Raw genomic sequence first — 17,567 nt, forward strand, 5'->3', positions numbered from 1 at the left:
ATACCCGCTTGTCTACACCTCTAAAATACCTTTCCCAATGTCACATGCACCCCTGCACTTGGGTGCACTGTGACACACTGGCTACATCGACAAGTGCATAAGAGTTCCCTAATAGGAGATTTTGTCATATGCTGTGACCCCTTTGTGAGCCCTTGTCCAGGGACAGTCGGGCACAAGCTACGTAAGTTAGTCTCTCAGCCCTGGGTCAAGTTAGACAGACCGGTCCTTGGCTCACTGGTACCCAATGAAGAGCAGTAGGGTAGTGTTTCAGTCTTAGGATTAGAGATAGGTTTAGGTCCAGTATAGGATAGGAGCCCTTTTGGGCCCCCTCAAGGCTGGGACAAGTGAAGGGAAATGGCAAGGGAAGGGCTGCCTTTATAGGCTACCCTGCACCCCTCCCTAGGCCACCTTTTATGGGGCCAAGGGACCAGCCAAAACAGCGGACTAAAAAGTCGGCTATTTTTGGCAGGTTGGCTCAGCCTTTCCAGCCCTATAAATAGGGCGCCTCCAGGTCCTCATTTCTCACTCAGCTCCCCAAGCCTTCAGCACTCCTACAGCTTCCCTCCAGCCCCTCTTGAGCAGCCTGACACTTCCAGAAGTTGGCCTCTAACCAGCCTCAGCTCTTGGCCTCAATTCAGCCCTCCTGAAAGGTGTCTACGCATCAGTCCGGGACTCAGACCAGCAAACGGAGTAAGGTTAGGAAACTGTTTCAGCAGCTCTTTACAGCTTTCTTTACAGTTTTGCACAGCTCACTTCTCAGCTCTATATTTCAGTCATCTCTCAACTCTCTTTAGAATCTATTAATCCTAGCTTTAACTCTCTCACTCACGCAGTAACCCTGCATCCAGATGGACAGCACAAGCCTCTTCCTTGCCTTGCAGAAGTGCCCTACATTGTCAGTGTGGACAGCATCAAGGTCCTCGTTTTGGTCGGTGTTGCCTCTCAAGTCTTTGGGTCTGCAGTACATGTGCACAGTGTACTCTTCAAAAGCGCGTTTCCGTGCTCTCTCAAAGAGTGTTATTTGTATTTCTCAGTTCTCCAAGTATAAAGCAAATTCTCCCTTGATTGGGGGAGGGGGCCCTCAGTGGGTACAGGGACCCAATCGGTTGTCGACTCCATTCTCTCTCTACCCTCATCTCCTTTCTCTCTCTATAGTGCATAATGCTAATTCCTTGCTAAAGGTTTAAAGAAGGTTACAAGATCAGATTACCATTGCATGTTACATCCAAATAGTAGAGATGAAAAGCATTGAAGAGCTCGAGCTGCTGCTCCTCCCCGTACAGCCCTTGCTGCCCTCTCTCAGCCCCTCTGTGCCTCCCCTCCCCGCCCCTCCCTCCTCTCAGCCCCCTCCCTGCCTCCCCTCTCCCGCATGCCTACCCCCGCTTCCCTCAGCCCCTACCTCCGCCTCCCTCAGCCCCCTCTCCACTTCCCTACCCCTGCCCCTACCCTTGCCTCCTTCAGCCGCTCCCCCCGCCTCCCACCCCCCGCCCTAGCCTCACCCCTCCTCCCTCAGCCCCCCCCGCCCCCCGCACCTCCTAGCCTTTCTTCTCCTCCTCTCTCTACTCATACTCCCTTTCCTATCCTCTCCCCCCCTCGTCCTCTCTACTCTTACCCCTAGTTCTAGCCTCTCTCCCCCTCCTTCAGCCTTCTTCATCCCCCTCTCTCCCCTCAGCCTTCACCCTCTCCTCCCCTTTCTCTCCTAGCAGCATTTTTGCAGTCGGAGCTGAACAGTGTTCGAGTCGGCCTTCCCACCTCAATTGACGATGGCTCAGCCTTCAGCCAATCCTCGCCCACTTCCACCGACCGGGAAAACCATCACATTTTCAAAAGAGGAGTTGCAGTAGCTCAAAAAAAATACAAAGCAGGAGAGTTCAACATCACTCTTTGCTCGCATCCATGGGTCCCACCCCTCAAGGTTATAAGCCAAGGATTGGATGCTCTCCGCTTTACTTGGAGACCTCGCAGGGCACCTCACAAATGTTCGTCTGCTTGGTCGAGGTTTCTTCCGGGTTGTTTTTTACTCTTTGAATGCAGCAGTTACAGTGCCTCAGGGTAGTCCCTTAGCACTAAGCTCCAGGAGGATTTTCTTGACGCCGTTGGGCTTTGACCCTGTGGAGGAGGATAGCCGAACGATTTCACTCTTCCTCAGATTCCCCGGCCTCCCTCAGGTGTACCATTGACTCTTATCTTACCCACCAATGGTTTGGTCCTCTGATCTTACCACAAGGTCCTTCTACTATCTGCCAGATATCTCTAGACTTGAGCCCGCCTGCTCCACCTCAAGCATCTGTAGACTTTCTATCCAGAATGATCTTCTCCACCTTATTGCCTGGGTACAGCCTAGGTGGGTAGCCTCCTGCAAGCTAGGTCTGCAACACAAAATACTTCTTTCTCCTCCTAACTATAGGCCCAAAGGTAGCCCCGCTGCTACTCCTTCTGCTCATGGACTGGCTGCTCCAGATGATGGATTATGAGGGCACAAGGCCCTCCCTTTTATAGGCCTACAGGGCTGGCCAATAACCGACCCAGCAGGCCAAAAATGGCCGACCTGCTGGTCGGTCAACCTGCCCCCTCTGGCCCATTAAATGCGCCCCTTCTGGGGCTCAAAACAAGGGCCTGTTGGCCCACAAAACTAGGGCTCATGCCCTCCTATATATTCAGGGTCCAGCCCCCCTTTATGCAGCCATGTTCCAGGCCTGATAGGCTGGCTGTGACCAGCCCTATCATCCTTCCAAACAGCTGACCAGGTGCTGGCTCCCTCCGTCAAGTGTGCGCCACTTCTAGAGCTTGCTGCAGGTCGCTCTCCTTCCCAAAACCCTTGCCATCTGGCTCACCACCTAGACGCCTATTGACCAGAGAATCCTTGCCTTGCTGCGCCTCCTGCCAGGCCAGATCCAATGACTTTTGCCCTCGCCACCTTTCCTGGACATGGTCGTCATCTGAGACAGCTTCTCAAGCTCCAAGTATCTTCTCTTGTGAGGTGCTGCTCATGTGGCAGCCCCCTCTCTCTCTATCTATTCTCTGGGCATCTTCTACCCTAGGTCTCCCTCCCCACGCTCTCCTCATATGGGGGCTTACAGATGGGGAGTTGGGCACTAGGGGAGGTACTTGCATTTATGTTTCTTCTTCGATGCTACCTTGGTGATTGGACATGGGATCATAGTTCCCTCTACACCTCAGTGGATCATTCTTTTGATTGGTGGGCGTAAGGTTGGTTTCTTAAACCTCAAGAGGGGACCATGTCCTTCTATGGAAGGAGCTGCTTTCTTGGTCTTGCATTGCAGAGTCTTGGATCATTGAGGGTGATTTCAACATGGTTGAAATGCCCACAGACAAAAGAGGAGGTAAGGAAGGTGGTATCCATTCCCTAGAGAGAGCAGCCTGGGATGCCTTCCTTTTTCGGTACAATGGCAGAGATGCTTGGCATGATGATGCTTTCCACACTCAGCCGCAATCATTCATGTTTTCTTGGTCAAACAAGAGGTTGCAGATGCCTATCCATGCACGGATTGACAGATTATATGTGGATGATTGGACTTTGGACAGAGGTGGGACACATGCATCACACCTGGGGTATCCACTTCAAATCATTACTCATTTTTTCGAGTTCTGCCAGACTTGACCTTGCATCCAGAGTAGTGGTTGTGAACCAGGTATTATTGGCTACTGCCTAGTTCGTTTGCTCATGTTGGTGCAGATCTACATGTTGTATCTCTCAGCTCATGAGACCTATCAGGAACTTCCTTTGAAGTGGGTTAGATGGCACCTCAGATGTTGTAGCCAAGGTGGCTTGCGAAACCCTCATTCTCCCCACAGGGAAAGGAGGTCTCAATATTATTGATCCGAACTTGCAGTCTATGGCCTTAGTGAGAAGATTGATGTCTGGACATGAGCCTTGGCAAGATTTTTTCTTACACAGAATTCAATCTTATACACCTTCTCACGAGGGAGATTGGATGAACAGCTTGAGATGCATTTTTACTTCCGTCCATCTTAGATCTCCCTCTTCACCTCTCATGGCTTCCATTCTGAAAGCTTGGGGCAGCTTCAGAGACACTCTTCGGAGAGTTACACCCTCCTCTCACGAAGACATAGACAAGCAGTCAGTCATGTGGAATGAATCTATATTGGATGAGCATGGTAGATCACTAGGAGTGTCACATAATATGCAATGGTCTAGATGGGAGAGGAGACCTGCTTCCACTATAGGTGCCTAGAAGGCTTTTAGAAAGCTTTCAGAGAATCAGACACTCATATTAGTTGGCCACCTCAGAGGGAGTGCAGTCAGGATGTAGCAGATAGGAGCAGCCATACCAGCAAAGTGGATAGATAAAGATGACATGCCGATCACTGTGACGCTCCAATTTTGTATATGAAATATTTTGGAATATATATCACAAATAGTGTTCAAAAGGGATGGTTTTGATGTTTTGAAGGTTTTGGGAAAGTTTGGTGTTGGTCGAAAAATTTTGGTTTTTGTCCATTATGGTGTCGGCTGGATTTTGCGGCTTGATTTTGAGTTGGTTAGAGAAATAATTTGAAGAAATTCTGTATGAGAGAGTTTTAGATCTTGTTGAGTAGAAAAACTTTGTCCTATTGAAAAATTTGTGGTTCACTCGTTTGCATGCATGTATGGAGGTCAAAAGTTGCTAACAAAGTGGTTTTGAGCTAAAAGTGCATCTAGATTTCCGTGTCAAAAGTTGCAAGCATTAGACGGAGGTCGAGATGGAAGAGTTAGCCATGAAAGGTCAAATGCAAAGGGAAAGAAGAGGGTCCGATCTTCGAGATGAGCTATTGAGCTTGCCCATTGGATCTACGAGGCAGGCGTGGTAATGCTCCAAACAGGGCTGTTTTCATGCCTTTTATTTTATTTTTTATTTTTTATTTTTATTTTTTTGTTTAAAGACACGTCGAGATTCCGTACGCGTTTGCTATCAAAAGCGCACGCTAAAAGAAGGTAAAAAGCACACGCACGCTTTTCGAGAAAAGCTATTTTTGGCCGATTTTGAGGGCTTTTGGCCGCTCTTTTTGGAGTCGTGAAAGGCTATAAAAGAAGAGGAGATCGTGAGAAGGAGAACACACAATCCAACGCACGCATATCGAGGCTGAGCGAAAGAGAAGAGAAGGCACGCATCTCGAGGTTGCATGAGCGAAGAGAAGACATGCATATCGAGGCTGAGCGAAAGAGAAGAGAAGGCACGCATCTCGAGGTTGCTCGAGCGAAGAGAAGGCATGCATATCGAGGCGCTGCGAAAGTGACAATAGCGCATGCGAATCGAGGCAGCGCAAAGAAGAAGATAAGATCATGATATTTTGAGAGTGAGAGTGAGAGTGTGAATGAGATTTGATCTTTTGATCATCTGATTTGAACATCTTCAAGCGAGTGAGAGTGAGAGTGAGAGTGAGATAGCTCGGGGGTGGACGGGTGGTATCGAGCTCCTTCACGGAGTGATTCTTCTCCAAAATTATTGTAAAGACTCATCAGTTTGATTCATACTGGAATCTCTCTTCTTGTTCATTCGTGATTATTATCTTACTACAATTTTGATCGTGATTGTGAAAGAACGGTGCGTGACAATCATAGAGTCCACTTGGGTGGGAGCTTTCACGGGAACCGGTGTTCCTTTACAGGTTATTGCCTTGCGGGATGCACATGAGGTCTTTGATGTTCAGTCGTCAGGAGGTAGACTTCTCAGATCTTCAGAGGATGTTCTTTTGGAGGTTGCCTTCTAGCCTGTTAGGATTGCAGGTTACATGGAGTGGGACACGGACTCACAGTGGTATCTTGATCCTGACCGTGTTCTCCTGGCACTTGGGTCTTGGAGACTCTGGTTATATAGTGGTTCCCCCATCGGGTTCTTGCAGTGGGACCCAAGGAAGTGGGAATGAATTGATGAAGGGCACCGAGAGAAGAGCGTCCCCTTCTTTCATTACATAGTCAGAAATGCCAGGAGATTTCAGCTTAGCAATAGAGGTTGGAGGCCCTCCAGAGCTCCTCATTGGGATAGTTTTCAGATTTCTACAGAGGTGCAGAAAAACTTTTAGAGGAGGCTCTAGAAATCCCTCAGAAATAGAAAGATCACTCTCTTATTTTGGCTTTCTATACATGGAGGGATTAAAGTGAGCCTGTGGAGATCCAAGTTCGGGGCTGACCCTACTTGTCCTTGATGCCACACAGCAGTTGAATCAATTCAGCATTGCCTCTGGGAGTGCAGACAGGCAAGGACGATCTGAAAAGGTCTTGCCAGGATTCTTTGCATATTTCATAAAGCACCCTTCTTCATGACTTGGGAATCAGTGACATGGTTCTCTCTTACTGACCCTCAGGTGTTTTTCGAGAGACATGACTCAGACTCACCCTTCATTATACGATGACACTCTGAGCTCTCTCCCGGATGCTCCCTCCACTCCTTTCAGAGCTGCAGATGCCTCGGTAGACACATCTTGGGAGATTCTGGCTAGCATTGCAGCTTGGCATATTTGGAGGGCCAAATGTACGGAGGCGATGGAGGGTTCACAGGTTCACCCTTCCCAGTCTATGGCCAGTATATGGACTGATACTATACACACACTGATGGCCATTTGGGCGAGCATGCAAGGATCCTTCAGAGTAGCTACATCCAGGAGAGAGACTTTTTTCAAAGTTTGGAGAGGATCTATGTTCTTCTCTGAGTCTTCTTCAGGGTTGAGGTGGCATTTTCAGCCTCCACCTTGGATTTTTGTTAGCTCCTTTTGAGCTGTTTTTTTTCCTCAAGCATGACATGATGTACTCCCGCGTTTGAGCTTGCTCTTGCAGCCTTCATTCATACTTAATGAAGTAATCTTTTTGAAAAAAAAAATGAAAAAAAAGCAAAGATGATCTTTATCTGAGGAAATAACGCAGAAATCATCCAAGTAAATGGCACTGAATTCAATGAGATAATCTCAGAAAATTTCTACCATAAACTTCTAAAAGGTTGATGGAGCATTTCTCAAACCAAAGGGCATCACTCAGGTTGCAAAAGCACCCCATTCTATAATAAAGGCAGTTTTAGACTCATCCTCTAGAGCTTCTAATCTGATTATAACCATCCATAAATGAGTACATCTCATGTCCGGCATCTTAATTCAAAATTCCATCAGTGAAAGTGTTAGAAATTACCCAACAAAGGGTACGCACAGCAGAAGACTGATAGTAATGCCCAGGAGCTCACACAGTGTGGTGTGGGGTGTGGAATCACAAACTTCTTAACTTATGTGCATAAAATAGATGTGCAGACTATCAATAGACAATGAACCAGCCAGATAGAGAAACCACCAAAATAATATATTTCTGTCCAAAGCTATGGACACAATATAAAAGAGATAGATCCAGAGTCCCACCAATGGTGTGGTCTTCTGATCTTACCACAAGGTACTTCTCCTATCTGTTGGCTATCTCTAGACTCGAGCCCGCGTGCTCCACCTCGAGCGTCTGTAGACTTTCCGTCCAGTGTGTTCTTCTCCACCTTACTGTCTTTGCACCAGCCTAGGTGGGCAGCCCTTGCCAAGCTTTGTCTGCAGCACACAGGTCCCCTTGGTCCTCCTGAATGTAGGCTCCAAGATAACTGTTCCACTGCTCCAACCTGCTTGTGAATGGCTGCTCCAGAAGATGATGATCTCAGCACCTTGCTGCCCTAGAAGACAGCCAAGGTCCAGCCTCTTCCTGGCTAAGTCTGCAGCACTTGTTGCACTCTCTCACCTGCTCCAACCTGCTTGTGAATGGCTGCTCCAGAAGATGATGATCTCAGCACCTTGCTGCCCTAGAAGACAGCCAAGGTCCAGCCTCTTCCTGGCTAAGTCTGCAGCACTTGTTGCACTTCTCACCTCCTGTAGATAGGCCCAGAGAGTAGGCTTCCTGCTGCTCCTTTCTGCCCTGGAACTGCTGGCTATGCTGGATAATGAAATGAGGCAAGTGCCTCTCCTTTTATAGGCCCTAATGGGCTGGCAAAAAACCGACCAGTCAGGCTGCCTATGGCCGACCCAAACAGGCCGACCAGGCCCTGACCTGGTCTGCCTATAAATGCCCTTTTTGGGGCCCTCTTTTCTAGGGCCTGCTGGCCCACAATTCCATGCAAGAGCTGAGCCCTTGGCCAGCCCTAGATAGGGCCTGGTTGGCTGGCTTTGCCCAGCCCAACCAGCCCTCCATATGGGCTGCCATGTGCTGCTCCATCCCCCGCCATGTCAGCACCTGTTCACCCTGCTTCTGCTGCGCCAACCTATGCACCATCATCAGGGTCTGTTGCAGGCCCTTCGCCTGCCCACTACCCTCGCCATATGGCTCGCCATGCTGACGCCATCTGCTGGTGTCTGTTGCAGGTCACAATCCTGCCCACAGTCCAGCCATGACTCCACGCCTTGTGTCATCCTGAAGCTGTCCTCTGAGTGCCTCATGCCAGACCTGATCCAAGACAATGTGTCCCCCCTGCACATGAGCTGCTCCTGATGCAGCCTTTCATCCTTGGGATACCCCACCAACCATGAATGCTCCAGACCTGTCCCAGATCCACACATCCAGGTATTCTCTCTTTGGGCACATCCTGCTCTAGGTCTCCTTCCCCCACACTCTCCTCATTTGGGGGCTTACAGATGGGGAGGTGACCTTTCCAACAGAAAGGTATTGGAAATGGGTCAGGAACAGTTTGTGCATTCAGCTTCCGGTAATCCACGCATACTCGAAGTTTACAATTTTTCTTTGGCACTACCACGATGGGAAATAACCAACCACTACAGTCAATAGCATAAATAAAGCTAGCAAGCAAAAGTTGATCTAACTCGGCTTTTACCTGTTTGGCAGAGTTTGGATTCATCCTATACCTTTGTTATCGAATTGGTTTAGCATTTGCCACTAGAGGTATTCTACGTAGACACAACTCAGGAGGAACTCCACGAAGGTCCGTATAGTTCTAGGCAAAAACATATTTATACCTTATGAACAACTCTTTAACAACCGTTAGTTGCTCGGAAGAGAGATTGGCCCTTACCACCAACATTGAAGGTTTTTCTTATGTTCTGAGATTAAGGTCTCGGGTTGGTTCTTGCACCAATTGTTCAATACTGAGTCGTGTAATAGTCACTGGTTCCTCAGCTAACTCCCTTTCTCCTTCAATGTCTTCAGTGAAGTTACTTGGGAATAGATCTTTTTGCTTAACAAATTGCTCAGCCTTCAATTTCTGCTTAATGTCTGCAACCACTTGGAAAATATCAACCTCACCCAGAGGAAGTATTTGTAGTTCCATCAATCTTGACTCGACATCCTAAGAAAATGGATCTGTGACTTCTAAATCCTTTTAACAATCATTTCTTTCGAACCCCAATCATGTAGTACTTTTGCACTTTTAAGCCAAGGTTATCCGGATAGGCATATTGCTCCATGGCAATTACTATAAAACTGACTATATAGTAAACATCACCTACAGAAATGACAACATCCTGTAGCATACCTTTTGGGTCAACTGGTTGTTGACCTGCCATGCGTACTCGGAAGGGAGATGGTTTGAAGGACTTGAACTTCAATCTCTTAGCAATTTCTTCAAAAATAATATTCACTCCGGAACCACCATCTAATATCAAACCTGGTATGGTCTCCTTCTTGACTTTAATGGTGATCACTTATACCTAGATGAATACAGGAACATTCCCAAACTCATCCTCTAAAAACACAACATAGTGCAGTTTCAATCTCATGACAGTCACTCATAAGGTTGAAAACCATAAACTCCATCACGCATAGCAGGGACTAGCTACTATGACATCCACACCGATGTCATCAGTGCCCAACAGTGGGGGTAGACTATAGTATAAAAATATGCTCTCACACATACAAATCCACACCACACATACTTGAGCATCCATTTATACAAAGTCTTTATACTGAGTTTCTATCGGCACTCCAGAGGTGAGGGCAAACTCAGCCATGATGAGCACTAAAGGAGTGCCAATGACAAGTATAGTGACTAAAGAGTCTACCTCTTTTGGTTGCTCGAATGATTCTTTAATTTGCTGAGTGAATGAATCACAACAATACAGAGCTATCCGCATCAACTCAGCAAATGCTAAACTGATTTGCATGTCTTTAAATATTTTCCATACTCAGGCTAGCTCTGCCCTAGAATCTGACGAAGTGCTCGATTCATGCGCGCTTGCCTTTGAAGATACGCCTTGCTTGGTAATATACGGCGGTGACTGCTCATCTAGCATCCCTACTGCCAATGCTTTGCCCTTCAAAGCGCTAGCAATTTTAGCAGCAAACTCTTTTTGAGCTTTCCAATTGATATCTTTGTCTAAAGAGCCCATATCTATAGAAGTCACAACTTAACCTTTTGACCCGGTAACCACTTGGGCATAAACTGCATCTAGTAGCTCGGCTACAACTGCTTGGCATTCTAGGTCCAATTTTTTCTTTCCATATTAGTTTTGAGGAATTTCAAATGTTCAGCCAAATTTGACAATCAGAACGGAGATGATTTTTTCCACAGCAAAAGCATTTGATCTTAGACAAATCTATTTTCTCCTTGCCATTCTTGTTCTTATCCTTTTGCTCGAGGCATGGTGGTTTCTCACTCGAAGGCCAAGTATCAATGGTCACCTGGTTTCCTGATAGTTGGCGATTTTTGACATTGAACCAACAATCCGAGTCGTCATGCCCACACTTGGTGCAGGTATTGCAATACTTCGTTTTGCATTCTTCTTCTAAGTGCCTACTCCTAAAACACTTACACCACTTTTCATTATTACCTGATTTTCATTGACTGCCCAATTCTTACAAGGCCTTCTTCAGCTCTGTCTTGAGTTTATCTTTCTTTGCCGGTGTTTCCTCAGTGTCAATATGGGCATCTTTCTTCTTTGTCTTGCCTTTCAAGCCTTCACTCTTCTCAAGAGCGACAACTCAGTCCAACAACTCTTCATAAGTCTTAGTAGGATTGACTATCTCCGGCTTACGCAAGTCTACCTGGGTGTATCCTGTAATCAACCAAGCCCACATAGACTTGTTCTGGCACAGTACTTAATTGGTTGATAAGAGCTCTCATCCTAAGTACAAAGTCTTGGATGGAGTCTCCTTTGTTCTATACCAATCAAAAAAATACCCAATTGGGAACTGATTGAACCATCTCAGTGCATTTTTATTAAGGTACACGGAAAATAATTCATCTGTTGTGGCACCATTGATATGGCAAACCTAAAAGAAATTTTGAAGATGACTATACGAGTCGTCATCATCAGTGCCTTTGAAATTCTGAAATTTTACCTTGACCTTGGACCTGGACCTGGACTTCTTTGTTCATTCCAAAGGTGCTTCCATTCTCCTCGCTCCATACCTAGAGTAAGCAGGTCTTCCACTCGGCACAACCTAGTCACTGGTTCTCCATCTGTCTTATCTGCCTTCATGCTTATGAGGTCGTTGTCGACCAACCCGCAATTGATCCATTGCACTATCTTCAGGCCTTAGAGGTACGGGTCGTTGTACATCAGCAGGCCAAGTAGAACTTCTATCCATGGCGATAGGAGCTCGGACAAATTGCCATAGCTGCTCCACATTCATCTCTTCAGGTACTCAGTGGCATTTTTCTCCATCATCAGCACGCCGCTCTTCCTGTCTATTAATCCTTTAACCATCTGCAGTGGCTGGTTTTCTTTGTCTATATCTTTCTCGACGAGATTTTTTGGAATACCAATCGAATATCGTTGAAGTCTCTCTTCGTTCATTAGCATGATGCTCACTCTCATTTTGATGTTCTAGTGAGGAAATGGCCAGCCGCTCGAAATCCAAGCATTATGTTGAAGAGTGATCGGACCCCACTTGCCATGAGGAACCTTCATTTGCCAGTCTTTTGGGGCGCCTCAGCCCAAGACCAACGTTCCGTTGCATAGTAATCAACTTCTACCCCTGGGATGGAGTGGCCAAGTCTCTCTCCTCGTGCTCTACGCTCTTGTTGGACAATCAATGCTTCTATCATTCTCCTTTAGGCATTGAACTCTGGCTCTGAGACCGCACCAGTTCTCATGATAGGATGTATCCAATTCCTTTGGCTCAGGAACTCTTCACGCCTGGCCGTGTTTTTTTTCTTCTTTCCGAGCACGTGTCGGCCATTGGCTACGTCGAAAAGTAGCCAAGTAGCTGTCTGAATACTTTATGTACTCCACACGCCGGTCTTCGAGCACAAGCTACCTCAGTCCTCGAGAAATCCCCAACTATCAACTCGTCAACTCACAACTCAATTGACCCTTCCCCAGCAGGATCGCCAAAATGTTGACGCTCTAGTTTGCTCACTCTCGAGAGACTTACTTAAAGGTGCTTGGTGCTCATAAATAACCCAACTCTGTGCAGCGCTTGGGTGAAGATGCACGCTCTTGCAATCCGTTAAGTGCAGTGCACGTGCTCAAGATTACGAAACAGTGGTCAACATTAAATACTCAGAGGTCAAGGTTAGCTATTGAAGGGGAAACGTATGGTGGCCGGAGAACCGAGTTAACAACACAGGAACTTAATATCACACCGAGTAGACAACTCTTCAATGAGAAACAGGACGGAACCACTCTCATATATTGAAGTAAGACTGTATGTACAACCAAGCCCGCCTCGGCTTACTGTAAACACTCGGTGTCAAGCTTCCTAACCTAGCAAGCTCAGGTGAGAGGGAGTGTGCACTCGTACTGTCCATCTCTTGCTCCTCCCTTCTCCCTATTACAAAGCTTCTTCTAGACTAAACAAAACCGCCTTCTAAAAGGTGGCATGCTTGGCTCACTACGCCGCTGCTCGCCATTGGTCGACCATCCTAAATAATTTGCTTCACCGCGTGCTGCTACTGATGTGCTCGCGATTCAGAAGTTAACTAAGCCGCACCGCTTGCAGCTGCTCACTCCAACCAATGAGATTCAGTCACCGATGGTACTACTCAACATTTTATTTGATTGGAAACCAATCCAGTATGGTGTTTAATTTCCATCCTAGTTCTCTATCCATGCAAATTTCAATTTCTGCAAGACCTACACTTTGTTATTGTGGTTTACCACAAGTCTCTCTCCTAGGTGATTCTCCTTCAGATTCACTGCTTGATTTATTACCTAAGCTATCCTGTTATCCATATTATTGCAACTATTTTTATGACAAGGGCACTCCATGAACTCGAGATTGTTAAGAAATGCCTGTTGAGAATTCTGGAGCTAAAGAGAGTAAAACTTTGACATTCCTCGTGTTTTCCCTACCAAGAACTTTTAAGATTTGGGTAGTACATGTTTGCCTTGCACGTTCTGCTCATAGGTTCAAGCATACTAAATCCTTAGCTTATAGAAGAACCGTTAACTCTCTTGATACTCATATACCAGGTTCTTTAGAGTCAGGTATCATGCCTATACAAAGTTGAAAGACTCTACATTTGGTATGCAGTCAAACCTCTCACTTCCCTACTCTATTAATAACACAAGTTCATTTTGACCTTCTAGACTAAATACACTACTTTTCATCATTGGAAGCCTCAATAAAGCCCCTCAAAACACTGGTAAGTTTTTGGAACATGTAGAAAACCACAGTATCAAAATGCTGCACTTGTAAGCAGTGCATGCCAACACTTTTATCAGAGTTCAAAGCCTACTACTCTCCTGCAATATGCAAGCTTTCCAAATTCTTTTTCTATAATATACACTGTTAGATCCATACGTGTACCGGCATTTTTTCCGTATGCCATCCGTACAGCCGTACATATGGCCTTCCGTACGCAGCCCTACAAGCCCACTATTAATGCCCATTCAGCATCTTGAAAAGAAAAAGTGATCTCACATAATTAATCAAGAGATGCTACAATTTCGAGATAAGTGGAAAAAATATAGCTGCAGCATATGTTGTGATGGCTGATCTAAATATCGGCGTCGGCCTATAATCAATATCATGGTCTCTTGCAATTCTGGCTCTGCATTCTTGAAGTCAGTGGACACAAGTGGGCAGTATAAGTCAGGGGAGTATATTTTTGGGATATTGAAAGATGCCATCCTTGATGTTGGGGCTGAAAATGTGGTGCAGGTGTGTATGGACAACACATCTGATTGTGTGCAGGCAAGAGAATTGCTGGAGAAGAGCGGCCCCATATTTTTTATACGAGATGCACATGCCATTGTCTTGACCTCTTGTTTAAGAACATTGGAAAGCTCCCATGGGTGAAGCCAGTGTTGGTACATGCTAACATGATTCTCACGTTTGTTACTCAGAAACACACCGTGTTAGCAATGTATAGAAATTTCAGCAAGAAGGAATTGGTGAAGCCTGCACAAACACGGTTTGCTTACATGTTTATCATGTTAGCAAACTTGTTGGATGAAAGGGTTTACAATGGATTGCGCCGCATGGTTGTTAGCGATGAGTATTGCAGGAAGGTGTCACGTACTACGAAGGCACAACAAGTGTCTTCTATTATATTGGGTGCTTCATTCTGGCAGGATGCAAGAGTCATTGTGAAGCTCTCTGCACCTATTTGAAGATCCTTCGCCTAGCTGATAGGGAAGGGGCTACCATGGGACTTGTATATGACCTCACTGATCGGATGGTGGAGAAGATAGCAACTCTTGATGGAATTGACTCCTCAAAGCTGGCTGATGTCAAAGCCTTGTGCATTGATAGATGGGATATGATGCACTCTCCATTGCATGCGGCAGGTTTTGTTCTCCATCCTATTTGGAGAGAGAGAAATCAAGATGGTGACAAGGAGGTGCATGATGTGTGGATGGATGTCATAGAGCGGTACACATAGTGATGTTGAGAGCCAGGGCACATTATGTGATGAGTTGAATATTTACAAGTCCATGTCAGGCACATTGTCTTGTGCAATTGCGAAGGACGAAAAGAGAATGCATCAGGGGGTGAAATGGTGGGAGACATTTGGGGCTCACACACCCAATTTGCAACGGTTGGCTCTTCGAGTGCTCTCACAAGGCACATGTGTTTCTCCTTGTGATGAGAGGAAGTGGAGCACATTTTCCCTTATCCATACTAAAAGAAGGAATAAGCTACTTCCAAAGAATACTGAGAAATTAGTATACATCCATACTAATTTGCGTCTCATCTCCAAAATCAAGGAAAGGGGATTTGAGAAGATAGAGGTGCCCCTTACAAGGAGAAGGATGATGACAGGTTGCTCACTTTGCAAAAGGATACAGAGGGAGAAGAGATTGCAGCACCTCTTGTTACAAGAAGGATGGATGTTGGTGCCACTTCAAGCAGCTCTACTCTTTTGGAGTCCCATGGCGAGGCAGATGAGGATGATAGTGATGAGGAGGAGGATGGCACTGATGCAGATGATGATGAGGATGAGCAAGAGGATGAGGATGAGGGTGCAGCTTGAGGCTTGAGCCTCATCGGTTGTGAATCGTGACGCATTCTTTGTTTCCAGGCTGTGACAGCCTTTTCTTATATGATGTTTTGGTGTAGAACCTACTTCCAAGTTTCTACTACCTAATACCTTTGAATCTTGATCATGATGTTTTGATGTAGTATTGATCTATCATTGACACTATGTATCAAAATCCATATTCCAGATGCCTTTGGTCTCTGGAGGCTAGACTCTTTCACCAATCATGACTTTAATATTAATACTAGCTTCAAGTGTAATGTGCACAATGCATGTTTTTTTACATTTTTTTGGGTGAAATTAGGGTCACGTATGTTTTATCTCTGCCCAACATTAGTCTATTAAGTGTTATTTGGAGACTCCTTTCTTATCACCATTGATAAAGGTAAACTTCTTAAACTTGAATGTTGGGCATCATACATTCCGAAAAACAACAACGTACTCCAAAATTCTAGACCAACGTATAGCATCCGTCTATTATCCACTAAAAAATGTAGCCGATGTTTTTTAAGAAATTCTACAAAGTAAGCAGCATTTCCTAAATAATGACATCAATCCTAAAATTGTAGCCAGGGTTACTCTATTGGGCCTTGCGTGCAACGAAAAGACCGAAACACAAGACAATAAGTGAGGCTTAGTGCGTACACTGGAGTCCAAATCAAACCCGATTGCATTGGTGCCCACTCCCGATAGTAATAAAAGTGGATGATTTCTCGCAGGGGCCTGCTAATACGGAGAATGTTACCAACAGGCGATAACGGTAGACACCTTCGCGGCTTCTAGCTTATGATTTTGCAGCACAATCTCAATTTGATTCTCAAACGAAGTGAGCAATAACTTACTTCCGGACGTGGTGGATACCGCCACAACGCGAGCTTCCAGGCTGTTTGTGGCACATGAACGTGATGCAACTCCTCCGCAGTACAAATCTCTGGCTTGTCTGAAGCAAACTTCAGAGCCTTAACTGTCTCTGCAACCGTTTCCACACCTTGAGGTGTCTCCAATGCTTCTTTGATTCTGTCACTGACTTGCTGCCCGCCAGTGGATGGTTTATTCTGGTCTTCGGGTGTTCGCAGGCTGCAAAACACTTTGGTGGAGGATATCGTCGAACCCATATGAAGACTTGGCCATCTGAGGACAGAAAGACATCTATGCGCCGACTGTGAGACAGGCAATGGAGGATGAGGTGATGCGTGGTGGATTGAAAAAGTGGCCTTTCCAATAACAACATCGAGAGCACTGTACGCCTGCATTCTAACCGAAGCTCCTCCAGTTGGTTTCCTGGGATACCTGCAGAGCCAAAAGTGTTGGTCTTTTTCCCTCTCGAGAGAATTTATGAATGCCCAAGCGATAGCACCTTCCTGCAATCGCCCGCGTTTCTTCAAATTCTGAGTCCACATACGATTTTCTTCAGCTCCCAAGCTGTCATACAATTCGGCAGCAATAGACGCTCTCTAAATTGCTTAGCTCCAAACTAACCAAACTGATTGAACAGCAATCCCTCAACGCCAATTCCCTCAAATCCTCAATATCAATTTGAGCAGCAAGGACATCCAGAAATGATGCAAGGACCAGTACTGAAACCAATCAAAAAATGATGCAAGGACCGCTCCTCAAATGGGTCTATCAATTCGTTTCCAAACCTCTATTCAGCCTTCCCACAAGATGAGATGTCCGAACTTGGCAGCATGGTATATTAATCTATGCATTCGATGCAGCAGCAAGGTCTCGATGGGCTGTGTCGTGCTGCCCAAAATAGGAAAGTTGATGTCTAAATCTCTTTTGTCTTCTGAGTATGCAAGAAGATACATCAATCTCTATGAGCTGCTGGGGGATTGGGAGGCAAAATGGGACATGAATCTTACATCGTTCCTTTTCTTTGGCCTGCCCCTAGGGTAGCCTAAACGATGGTTTGAATGGAGCAAAGCTAAAATTCCTTAATTTTCGTTAAACCATCAGCGACGGGAAGCACCGACGCAATCCTTGATCATGCAGGGCCCAAACGGTGGCACGCCAACGGCGACACGCCCGTCCAAGACGCTACTACTAGATCGTCGGCTGCAACGACCGTGCCCAATCTCGCAAGACGGGCACGCACGAAAACGGCCAAAACGTTCAGCGGAGAGAAGGGTTCACCCACCCATGGAGCCTTCGGTAGTCACAAGAGGGGTGGGGGACCAGACGCCTCACCACACCACGACCCTCGTTCAA

General features: G+C 46.1%; 1 protein-coding gene across 1 annotated transcript in view; it reads right to left on the reverse strand.

Moving 5' to 3' along the window:
* LOC147899184 (uncharacterized) overlaps window positions 1-17,206 on the reverse strand; it is a 48,817-nt gene extending 31,611 nt beyond the window's left edge. Inside the window, exons 1-2 of the mRNA XM_087378087.1 lie at window positions 16,199-17,206; window positions 16,002-16,079 (exon numbers count right to left, since the gene is read on the reverse strand). Coding sequence (XP_087234213.1) covers window positions 16,002-16,079; window positions 16,199-16,756 — 636 coding nt within the window. The 5' untranslated portion in view covers window positions 16,757-17,206. The remainder of the gene's footprint in view (window positions 1-16,001; window positions 16,080-16,198) is intronic.
* Between the last annotated feature and the right edge of the window lie 361 nt (window positions 17,207-17,567).

Source organism: Dipteris shenzhenensis, chromosome 8 (assembly GCF_047967505.1).
Source record: "Dipteris shenzhenensis isolate YYH24624 ecotype China chromosome 8, Dip_SZ_1.0, whole genome shotgun sequence".
In the NCBI taxonomy this organism is placed as follows: Eukaryota; Viridiplantae; Streptophyta; class Polypodiopsida; order Gleicheniales; family Dipteridaceae; genus Dipteris; species Dipteris shenzhenensis.